The sequence below is a fragment of the Notolabrus celidotus genome, chromosome 8, assembly GCF_009762535.1.
Source record: "Notolabrus celidotus isolate fNotCel1 chromosome 8, fNotCel1.pri, whole genome shotgun sequence".
NCBI classification, from domain to species: domain Eukaryota; kingdom Metazoa; phylum Chordata; class Actinopteri; order Labriformes; family Labridae; genus Notolabrus; species Notolabrus celidotus.
Window position 1 is genome coordinate 19,488,080 of NC_048279.1, and position 10,526 is coordinate 19,498,605.

Consider the following 10,526-nt stretch of genomic DNA (forward strand, 5'->3'; position numbering starts at 1 on the left):
TGAGCAGAGTAGCTGTTACGAAACGTTATTGCCAACATGCACAGTGATCTGAATAACAGATCGTTGCTGACACCTGCTGGCGACAAGCGTGTTGAACTCATTATACTGAAAGCTCCTTCGATGGTTGGAAAGATTTGTAAATATTTCCGGGCGTTCGTCTATCCAAGTTCCATCACTCCACCTTCCTCAACAAAGAGTGGCAAACAGAATACTTCACATCGCAGCTACATTGTATGAACATTTTTATTGTCTCATTTTACTGTTGGATAACTCCACTCCACCTGTTTATACGACCTGGTCAAACAAAGCTTTTAGTTATATTTATTAAAAATCTCGCCTCGAAGACATGGTCACAATAACCGCAAATTATGATAATGGGTTTATTCATATTCTACTAAGATTTACCAAAAATGTGTGTAAAACCCAGGTTTGCAGGGGAGCTGGGACCATTCTCACTCCTAACCTAGTCTAACCACATAATTATGCCCAGTGGTTGACAGTAACAGAGTAAATTTACTACTGTACTTAAGTACATTTTTTGAGTATCTGTACTTTACTTGAGTATTATTTTTTGGGGTAACTTATTACTTTTACTCCACTACATTTCTGTCAGTGCTCTAGTTACTCACTACTTTTGCTCTGAAGTCAGCTCATGAATTTCCTTCTCTTTTCTGAAATTTGATCCCTAAGACAGTAAAATGTGTTTGTGTAGTTCTGTTTGTCTCAGTAGTTTAGTCATACCTGTATATCGTGCGTCTCCATGGTTGAACGTGGAGCAAACAGAGCAAATTTCACTCAGATCAGGCAGTTCATTTAGAGGTGGTAAAGATGGCTATAATTCTCCACCTGAGCACCCATGGCCATATCTTCAGCCCGTGTTAGAGGTTTTTGAAACGAAGAATGATTCGTATCGTTTGAAATGTTCTCCCTGTTTCTGCCTTAACATACAAACATTCACTGTCCAACCTGAGAAAGCGTGTTGAGCTACGTATCGTTTGTTTCATTCCAGATGAACATTTCAAACTAAGTTGTCTGTTCTTGGAGTAACTTAGTTTCTGTTTTTAGTCCATGGTATAGTTTTTAGAGATTTCAAGTAATAGTTTCTAAATAAACATAATGTAACTGAATGTACTCCTATGTATTCTTGACTGTATTTATGTATTGTGAAAAAACAATGTTTTTAAGTACTTTGAATACTTTGACCTGGAGTATCTATACTTTGACTTAAGTAATGAAGCTGTGTACTTTTCCCACCACGGATTATGCCTCATGTGGCTGAAAGTGACAAACAGTTCTACTGATAGTGGACTTGCAAAGATTTATTTCATGCAAAGATTGGTTTCATGAGGTGAAATGCCAGACTAAGTCACATTTTAACCATTAGTTTGGTTACCTGGTGGAGAAAAGGGCAAAAAGGATGTGTATCTTAAGAACTTAAAGATGAATCAACCACTACGAGTGTACGTGTATCATTCAGGGCATGAGGAAGTTATTTAGTGATTGAATGAAATAAAAAGAATTGGACTAAACTGTACACTTTGAGGCTTTAGTTGCTTCAGCCCAAAGGGCTGGTATGGTGCATAATACATTTCTGCAAGAACACCATTGATTAGTGGGACAAGTTTAATAACCACTGACAAAATAACACCTGCCTTATCTATGAAGAGGACAATTTCATTACTTCAAGCCTGTATGAACCAGGGGTCTCTGCTGACATTCTGTAGACTCTTAAAATGGTAACAAAAACAGACATGTTAATTTGAGAATGTTTTTATTCAAAGTTTTCTTCACTTAGTGCTTCCAGTACACCGTACAACAGCATTATGTGAGCTGGGTAAGTGCAGTGGTGGTTGCTCGACGATGAAGAGTAGCACGTTGCCATGCCTTTGACAACACTAGGATGGGTGTGTCTTAAACAGTGAAATTAGAACAACAACTTTTTCACCAAGTTCTTTTTCTTAGTTTTAAAACAAAAACAAAAACAAAAACAAAAAAAAATTCAAAAATAAAAAATCTGAAAAGGGATTTTACAGTAAGGGGGGCAAATTCCAACAACTTCCTGTCCACGGTTAAGGGGGGATAGAGGGACATAGTAGGGTAACAGGTTAGAGGTCATCTTCTTCATCAGGGAGTGCCGTTTGTGATGCAACCTAATCAGAAAGACAAAAAAATATATAATTTCAGTCCTATTGTTTATAAGTCTCCTATAAGTCTTAAACACTTCTTTGGGGATATGATGGTAACATTGATTACACGCTACAGCTACATAAGTGAAACATTTCAACTTAAAGTAATACTCACTTGAAGCTCTTCCTCGTATCTTGCAGCAAGGACTGGGTCCATTTGGACCTCTGGGGGAGCAAGGGCGGGCATGGCCACAAACTCCAAATTAGGATCACCGACCAGCTTCCTTGCTAGCCACAGGAAGGGCTTCTCAAAGTTGTAGTTACTCTTGGCAGAAATGTCATAGTACTGGAAACAAACATTCACAGAAGTTAGAAACGCAAATCCAAAAAGTATTAAAGGGTCAACTCATTGTGGTCTGTAAGTTGAACTACAACACACGAAACCAAGAAGTCATTACCTGCAGATTCTTCTTGCGGTGAAACACAATGCTCTTCGCTTTGACTTTTCTGTCTTTGATGTCCACTTTGTTTCCGCAAAGGACAATGGGAATGTTCTCACAGACACGGACCAGGTCACGATGCCAGTTGGGTACGTTCTTATAGGTGACTCTTGAGGTGACATCAAACATGATGATAGCACACTGGGCTGTGGAGACGGGGGGAAAGATTTTACAAACTCTTCAAAGTACCAGATTCAAAATGTTGTTGAGAATGCTCAAACTGTCTGAGGTCTAAAAAGCACGTTTTATGTTGTAATCGCACCTTGAATGTAGTAGCCATCTCTCAGCCCTCCAAACTTTTCCTGTCCAGCTGTGTCCCACACGTTGTACCTTACAGCTCCTCTGTTAGTGTGAAAAACCAGCGGGTGCACCTCTACACCAAGGGTAGCTTTAAATACAAGCAAACATGAGATGTATGAGAGAAGGGAATGCAGTACATAAAAAAAAACAAAAACAAAGAAGATACCTGTAATAAAAGATATTATACATATGACTTTCATACTGAAGTGACAAATAAAATAACACCACTATCTACATATATTTCAAAGAGGCAACGCCATCACAATTTGCCTTTGACAGCATATGCCTGTTTTAAAGCAACCATCAAGTAACAACCATATTTCAGTGGATGAGTAGAACTGTGTGCACTAACTGGGTAGCAAACATAAATTTGAATCATTGGTGGACAATTACTTTGATTTCATCAAGTGGAAGATATTGATGTATGGGACTTTAAAGTTGTATAGAATCAAGAAGAGTTTAACAACTTGTACTACTTACACATATATACACAAAAAGGTTAATGCCAACATCTGAGAAGGTCATTTTCTTTAGTGTTTCGATATATGCAAGTTCCAAATGACCAAAATTCTGCTTTGTCTTTTCACTGCTGCATTCACATTGTTTCATAATTGCTGCCGAATACATCACTACCTTTGTATGGGAACATTTGGCTGTGTCTGTAGGTGTGCTCAGCTCTGGCATTCTACCACACCTTTACGTTATTTTCCACACTACATACCTAAGAGCCAGTCACTTCATAACAAAAGAAAAACTCACCAACATATTTCTTCTCAAACTCTCCTGTGATGTGCCTCTTCACAAAAGTTGTTTTCCCAGTGCCTCCATCTCCAACCAACACCAGCTGTAAGAAACACCAGGTTAGTTTAGACTGGTTTATACTGGTTCAACACACCAACTGTGAGAGCAGCTAGCATAGGGACTGGTACCACCATCACTCTACATTATCATTAAAGATAAGCAGTGTTTTTCTGTCCTAGACTACATCAATTTTGGAAGGATTACTTTATGACCATGTCAAAAGTCCGAGGTATTCAGGTTAAGATGGACCCCTTTGTTGCTATATTCAGAATCCCACTTGATCAAGCTCAACTTAATTCCTTACAATCACAGGTATTGGCTTTTACTTCTCTTTAAGCAAGGTGTCAAATCCTACTCCTCTGGAAATCCTCCAAACCTCCTTCTTTATCATTGTGGCCTAATGACGTTATGTCATTCCTCAAATTGGAGAAGATAAGTGAGGGTAGTTCTAAAAAATAAAAATGAATTGTTTTCTTTATTATTTTCACTCATTTCCAGTCTCCTTAGTGCTGGGTGATTCGATACGATGGAGATAACTTTTTGGCAATTTATTTCAGACCCGATACAGATACTTTTAGTGCTATAGCAAAGTTTTTACACCGTTTTAGACTGTATTTTATTATTTTTATTAGCTTACTCTTTTTAATTTTAGCTTATCTTTTCCTAGCTATTTCCTACATTTATCTGTTGTTGTCATTGCTAGGGTCTGAGAGAGAAACTTAATATCAAATCCTCTGTATGTCTGGTGCATACTGCAGTTTTGGACAAGAAGACATAAGATTTTGAACTTTTTTTTATTTTTTATTTTATGAAATGCAACCATTTAAAGATAAGTCCCATGACAAATACTGTTAATTTAAAAAGTTTAATATGCAAATCCTTTGCTGGCCTAAACAATGAAATGCATTTAGAATAACACAAATAATAAACATCCTTTATTTAAATTCTGTAAGTGCAAAGCTTCAAACAGCCTCTTCACCATGCCTAATGTTAAAACGACACTGATCATGATGTCTCTGAATTTGTCGGTACAAAACTTTGGAGTAAGTTACCCTAAAAGAATCAGGAGTGACACATGCGCTTTCATTTCGCACATATTAATTAATATCGCTATTTTATAAGGGTACTCAAATGAGTAGCGTGTAAATATCGATACCACAGAATCGGTATATCGATACACCCAGCACTGGTGTTTATTATTCAACAACACTTACCTTGAAAGTCGCCACGCACGCTTGTTGTTCGGTCATGATTTACCTGCGTTGAAAGGGACAATGCGGGATGGTTATCACGTTGAAAAACCTTAGTGCTGATAGATATGAACACAATGTGATGTTAAAATAAGAGTCTTCATTAGAAGCTGTGGAGGTTTTGGTGGACGGCCATTAGAGCAAACTCTCTCCCCTAACTGGTTCTAGCATTTTCTACCCAACGGCCCAAACCGTTGGTGCTATCAGTACGTTACCGTTGACGTTTTTGCGTCCAAATCGCACACTACGTCAAAACAATGTATTTATTAAGGCATGTAATGCACTTATACACATAATGTTAAGATATTACCAATGTAAAGCCCTCACTCGGTGTTTTAGCGCCAGTTTGCTAGCGATTGAGCTACTAACGATATTGCGCCATACGACGACCGACCGCACTTTTTCTTGTTCTGCAACAATCAGGACCATCTAATGTTCCATGATGCAGTCAGTGAAAACCCAAGGAAGAACTGGCTCCCAACCTAACTTTACACATTTAAGATTCTTATTAAGAACAACGTGTTCCCCAAAACAGAGAAATATGAGCGGATCTCAAGAACAAAGCAGTGGAAATGGGAATAGCATTGCTAGCTAGCGCGGCATGGAAGCCATTCTTTTCTCCGAGCTAAAGGCTAAAGTTAGCTGGTGGGGAGAAAATTAAAGGCCTGATCGAGTTGCTTACCTTTCACGTGGCTACTCATTAAACAACATACGAACCCTGGGCAATCCTAAACGTTCAACGTTATTCTGACAGAGTTCCCCCCAAAATCAAAGGCTACTTAAAAAGGATGGCCTGAGGAGGGAGAATAATAGAGACTCACCGGTGTCACTGCGACGAGAGGAAAGAAGTAAATGGCTGCGTTCGCGGGAGATTCAGCGTGGCCTATGAGTCAGTTTCCGCCCTTATCACGTGACCACCGCAGCGGTAAAATGTAATAAAAGTCTCTGCAGGAACCAAAGCATTCATGTACCATGATGTAGCAAGTAAAGATTAGTTCGGATGGACAGTCTTACTTTCAATTTTACCCCCAACACTTCGTATCATAGTAGCAGATTGTACCACATACTGCATTTTGTTTTTTTTACGTATCATATTAATTAAATTCAGAGCCACTGCAAACATCTTGGTCTTACAGAAAACAATGTCGATTGACTCATTGATATTGATTGATTAGATTTATTTTGGTCTGCATCCACAACCAACACTTCCCTCCACAACATAGGAGCCATGTGAAAATCACAAATAAAAGCAAAAAAACAAAACAATCACTTAGGGATTCATCAAGATGGTATATATAGACATATACAGTTGTGCTCATAAGTTTACATACTCTTGCAGAGTTTATGATTTCTTGGGTAGTTTCTGTTGTCATTATGATATAAAAAGAGTAAACACAGTTGTTTGACAATAAGTGGCTTCACCCAACCACTAACCATGAGGGACTTTTTTTTTTTTTTTCTCTTATCAACTGCTCGGGGTGCGCTGGTTGACTGCAGTATCTTCACTCTGACATCTCTCCCTAAGCATGTTCACGGCATGTGTGTGCATTTGTATGTATACAAAAAAAAAAAAAACTGTATGTGTAGCATGTCCAAAATAGCATGAGTGAAAAAAATTGAATTTCCCCCCTGGGGATCAAGAATATTTATTTATATTTATATATTTATTTATCTTTTTATTCTTAAGCATTTTTCTGAATACACAAAGGGAGTTACACATTTTTAATTCCTCATCACAACTGTTCCAAAAGTTTACCCCTCTTACCGATACACACCTCTGTTTTAGATTTGTCCTTATCTTTTTGTTTTAAAAAAAATACCTGTTCCTCTTTAGTCATGCCTGCTTTCTCTGATTTCAAACAACCTCTGAACACAGTTAGGAAGTAAATTATGTTTTGCTATGTATTTATCATCTGATCTGATGATGATCTGCTCTATGTGGATTATTTTCATATATGCTTTTTAGCTGGATAGCAGAATAGATAACACTGAATCGTGCCTAGGGCCCAATAGTCTAAACTTCAATGGGACCTGCTTAGTTTTATACTTAACCTTCATATAAGAAGATACATTATCAGTGAAATCAATTGTAGAGATTCTCCCTTTTGCTTCATGAAGAACTTGAATCATATCTGATAAGAAAATTTGTAGACAATTACTCATAAACAAGTACTGAGTTAATCGACCCCTTTTTCTGACACTTTTAATTCAACAAGAGAATAAACTGGTGAAGTTTGAAGTCATTTATTTCAGTATTTCAAAAAGCGTTGGTAACCAACAACTACATAGAGGTACAACAGGCTTTTAAAGTGTAATCGGGAATGTTCTATGACAGAAAGTGCATTGTGGGTAACAGACTCCATCCACAGGTTAACTCAATCCATCAGAACAACACAAGAAACAACAATTGTGCGTGTTTGTATCATTTCTCAGTTTGACAACAGCATATATGAGGCCTCAAGGCTTCACCTTTCACATGAAACTCTGTCATTTCTTTAAAGCGACAAATAATCTCTTGAAAGCACAGTGAGATGATTAAGTATATCGTTTTGCTGGATAATACATCTTTGGGGGCAGTGTGCACATACAACAGCGAGTCTATCTGTACAGGTAGTCTGCCTGTATGTTGGCTGCTATCTCAGCCTCCCATCGGTCTCCATTGTTGAGCAGCTTCTCTTTGTTGTACAGCAGCTCCTCATGAGTCTCAGTAGAAAACTCAAAGTTTGGACCCTGAGGAAGGGAAAAGTAGACATTAGACATAAATTTACAGTAATATCAGATTTTTATGCTTTAAGGTTTTGATACAGAATTATCTTCTTACCTCAACAATGGCATCAACAGGGCAGGCCTCCTGGCAGAAGCCACAGTAGATACATTTGGTCATATCAATGTCGTAGCGTGTAGTTCTCCTGCTGCCATCAGCTCGAGTCTCAGCTTCAATTGTAATGGCCTGGGTTCAACACAGAGTCAGGTATGACAGACACATGATTTATACAGCACTGTGTAAAATCAAGCTCTTTATTTTAAAAAGTACAATGTATGATCTGTATATGTACAGTAAGAGACAAAAGCACAGATATGCCTGGATGCAGAAGGAAAAGCATGCAAATTACATATATCTAACACTTATAAATATCCAGAAGTTTTAAGAGAAGCAAACTGGATAGGATGATATGAATGAAATGAGGAAAAACCAAAACAATGCAGCTTATGTAAGATAAATCATAAAAGTAGAAAGAAAAAAAACAATCCTTGTTCTCTTACATCCAGAATGTATATATATCATTGGGTTTATTTTGAAAAGACAAGCCCTCTCCACTTTAGTAAAGCTCATTCTATGTAGCACAAATACAGTGTGTTCGTGTTTACCTGAGCAGGGCAGATGGCCTCGCACAGTTTGCATGCAATGCAGCGCTCCTCTCCGTTAGGATAGCGACGCAGGGCGTGCTCTCCACGGAAGCGAGGAGAGAGGGGGCCCTTCTCAAACGGGTAGTTGATAGTGGCAGGTTCACGGAACAGATAACTAAGGGTCATCCCCAAACCTGTCAAAAAGCATTGTCAAAATCAAAAGACAGCCACAACTCACTTAAAGGACTGATGCTGATTTTATTGACTATATTTTCATAACAAACATATTCCTCTGAGCTGTTCACAGCTAACATGACCTCTAAAGTAGAAAATCAAGCCTTTATGCTTTAAAAAAAATAAATAATTTAAATATTCTGGAGATGACGCATAATGAGCCAAATAGGCTGTGACAATACAGAACATAGGCCTATTTGTTAGTAGGATATATGTATCATCTTTTTTCTATCTTTCAATCAGAGTTTTTCATAATTAAAAAATACATGTTATATGTATGTATGTATGGGACATGTATATATGTGACCTCTGAAGAGTTCAGTCCAAAGGAGGGTTGTGGCAGCCCTGTCCGTGATTGATTTCAGGTCTGTTGGCAGCTCCTGTGCATTTACATACTCTGTGAGAGAAGCAAAAGGGAGACATGAGTAAATAGTCAGATAATGTGAGGTCATTCCACTGAGAATGCAAAATTTTAACAGGTTTGTCGCATTGAACAATTTTGAGGTAGAACTTACTATAGCCCTTTGCCTGCACACTAAGGCAGAAAGATCGCACGACACCAGGGCCATATCCAAAAGTGCCTAGAAATACATACACATGTCATTTGAGATTACCTAATTTTGTGCATGCAGACAGAATTACTCAGGTAACATCCTCTATAGAGGTACCTGGCTTTGAGTAACAGTGAAGAACACGCAGACTGAGTGCAGCAGACATCTGAGCAGAGAGGACAGTTAATAGCATTCTGACATAGACTTATTTAAGGAACTAAAATGTACACAGTATTACTGGAAACCTCCATTGTTGTATCACAGTAACCACTTTACAAAGAGACAGGAGAGGGAGGATGGTAGCTGACTGGGCATAAGCATCCTGCAGGCCTAATCTTGCGCCCCAAATCCCTCCTCTTACGTCAGCAGTTTGCCACGTTCATGGCATGCCGGCAGAGTGGGACATTTTTCGACGTGAACATTAAGGTAGCTGTAGTCTGAATTGTAGGATACTATTGCTACCAATTCCAGCGTTACTGTAGCATTATAAAATGAGATTAAAATGTCTGTAAGCAAGTTGGCAATCATCTCCTCTAAAGGTTTTATTAAGCAACTAGTATTTACAAACTTCAAGACGCCCCTCTAAATTGTTATTATGTAGTTTTCTTTAATATGTAACACATTTATTTCTTGTATGTATCGTCTGTTCATACGGATGACATATTACATATTTTTGACAATTAATATGGTTATATCCTATGCCACTTACCCACTTTAATGTCACAAGGTAGAAATTTAGAGTAGTTTAAAAGGAAGTAAAGCACAAGCAATATAATCAAAATTAGCCTATGATTGTCAAAACAGGTGGCTTCATAAAGTTTTATTCGATGATGGAAAAATATGCTAATTCCACGAGAGACTTTCCCAGCTGAACCCTAACCCCTGACCTCCACCAAGCTCAGCGCTGAAAAATAAATTGTTTCAACCTAAATAGTTATTCATGACTTGACTTAAACCAAATACCAGTTTGTCTCGATTATCATTTTCTTCCACACTTACCTCTGTCACAAGTATGGGATGAGCAACAACCCGGGGACAGCAGAGCAGACCCTGAACTACGCAGTTGTGTTTATGACGCATTCAAGTGGTGCTCGTAATTTCCCATTGCGCCTTAGGTAACTACAAAATGACGCTGCTTTTCAATGCAACATTTAAATGTGTTTAAAGGTTACATACGTATACCTGAGGCTCCCCTTACAACAAGTACAAGCAGTATACATATTTTTCGGATAAGAGGAATTTTACAGACACAAAAAGAAGAGAATATTATTCATGTATTACTCTGTCACATTTTGTAGGCGTCATCATATATTGAGCAACTGAGTATCACTTCCATGCAAGCTAAACATTTTAGAAAATAGAAATTGTTACGTATATATTAGCCAAATTGGAAGCTGACTAAGTTGGCTTGTGCAT

At 38.1% G+C, this 10,526-nt stretch overlaps 2 protein-coding genes across 5 annotated transcripts; both read right to left on the minus strand.

Moving 5' to 3' along the window:
* Nucleotides 1-1,754: 1,754 nt before the first annotated feature.
* Nucleotides 1,755-5,890, minus strand: ran (RAN, member RAS oncogene family). Of its 2 annotated transcripts, none has more exons than XM_034690455.1 (7): nt 5,799-5,890; nt 4,942-4,984; nt 3,686-3,770; nt 2,889-3,014; nt 2,585-2,772; nt 2,302-2,472; nt 1,755-2,150 (listed from the first exon to the last, which is right to left on the minus strand). In XM_034690455.1, exons 2-7 carry the CDS (start codon nt 4,975-4,977, stop codon nt 2,106-2,108), a joined length of 651 nt encoding a protein of 216 aa, XP_034546346.1. In that variant the 5' UTR covers nt 4,978-4,984; nt 5,799-5,890; the 3' UTR covers nt 1,755-2,105. The 2 variants fall into 2 exon arrangements, with proteins under 2 accessions (XP_034546346.1, XP_034546347.1); XM_034690456.1 differs by lacking the exon at nt 5,799-5,890 and adding an exon at nt 5,660-5,791.
* A 1,315-nt stretch (nt 5,891-7,205) lies between these two features.
* ndufs8b (NADH:ubiquinone oxidoreductase core subunit S8b) lies at nt 7,206-10,224 on the minus strand. 3 transcript variants are annotated; one of them, XM_034689666.1, is made up of 7 exons: nt 10,110-10,224; nt 9,228-9,276; nt 9,075-9,140; nt 8,867-8,956; nt 8,347-8,519; nt 7,799-7,927; nt 7,206-7,707 (listed from the first exon to the last, which is right to left on the minus strand). In XM_034689666.1, the coding sequence occupies exons 1-7, from the start codon at nt 10,188-10,190 to the stop codon at nt 7,576-7,578; spliced, it is 720 nt and encodes a 239-aa protein (XP_034545557.1). In that variant the 5' UTR covers nt 10,191-10,224; the 3' UTR covers nt 7,206-7,575. The 3 variants fall into 3 exon arrangements, with proteins under 3 accessions (XP_034545557.1, XP_034545558.1, XP_034545559.1); XM_034689667.1 differs by lacking the exon at nt 10,110-10,224 and adding an exon at nt 9,387-9,488; XM_034689668.1 differs by lacking the exon at nt 10,110-10,224 and adding an exon at nt 9,356-9,479.
* Nucleotides 10,225-10,526: the final 302 nt, after the last annotated feature.

Bases quoted from the DNA above. Each gene is read 5' to 3' on its own strand.
- ran (XM_034690455.1), bottom strand. From the start codon at position 4,977: ATGACCGAACAACAAGCGTGCGTGGCGACTTTCAAG. The intron at 3,015-3,685 runs GTGAGTTTTTCT...TTGTATTTAAAG, and splicing joins GTTTGAGAAGAAATATGTTG to CTACCCTTGGTGTAGAGGTG. The intron at 2,773-2,888 runs GTGCGATTACAA...CCGTCTCCACAG, and splicing joins AGATGGCTACTACATTCAAG to CCCAGTGTGCTATCATCATG.
- ndufs8b (XM_034689666.1), bottom strand. From the start codon at position 10,190: ATGCGTCATAAACACAACTGCGTAGTTCAGGGTCTGCTCTGCTGTCCC. The intron at 9,277-10,109 runs GTAAGTGTGGAA...CTCTCTGCTCAG, and splicing joins ATCCCATACTTGTGACAGAG to ATGTCTGCTGCACTCAGTCT. The intron at 8,957-9,074 runs GTAAGTTCTACC...CTTCTCTCACAG, and splicing joins TGTGCAGGCAAAGGGCTATA to AGTATGTAAATGCACAGGAG.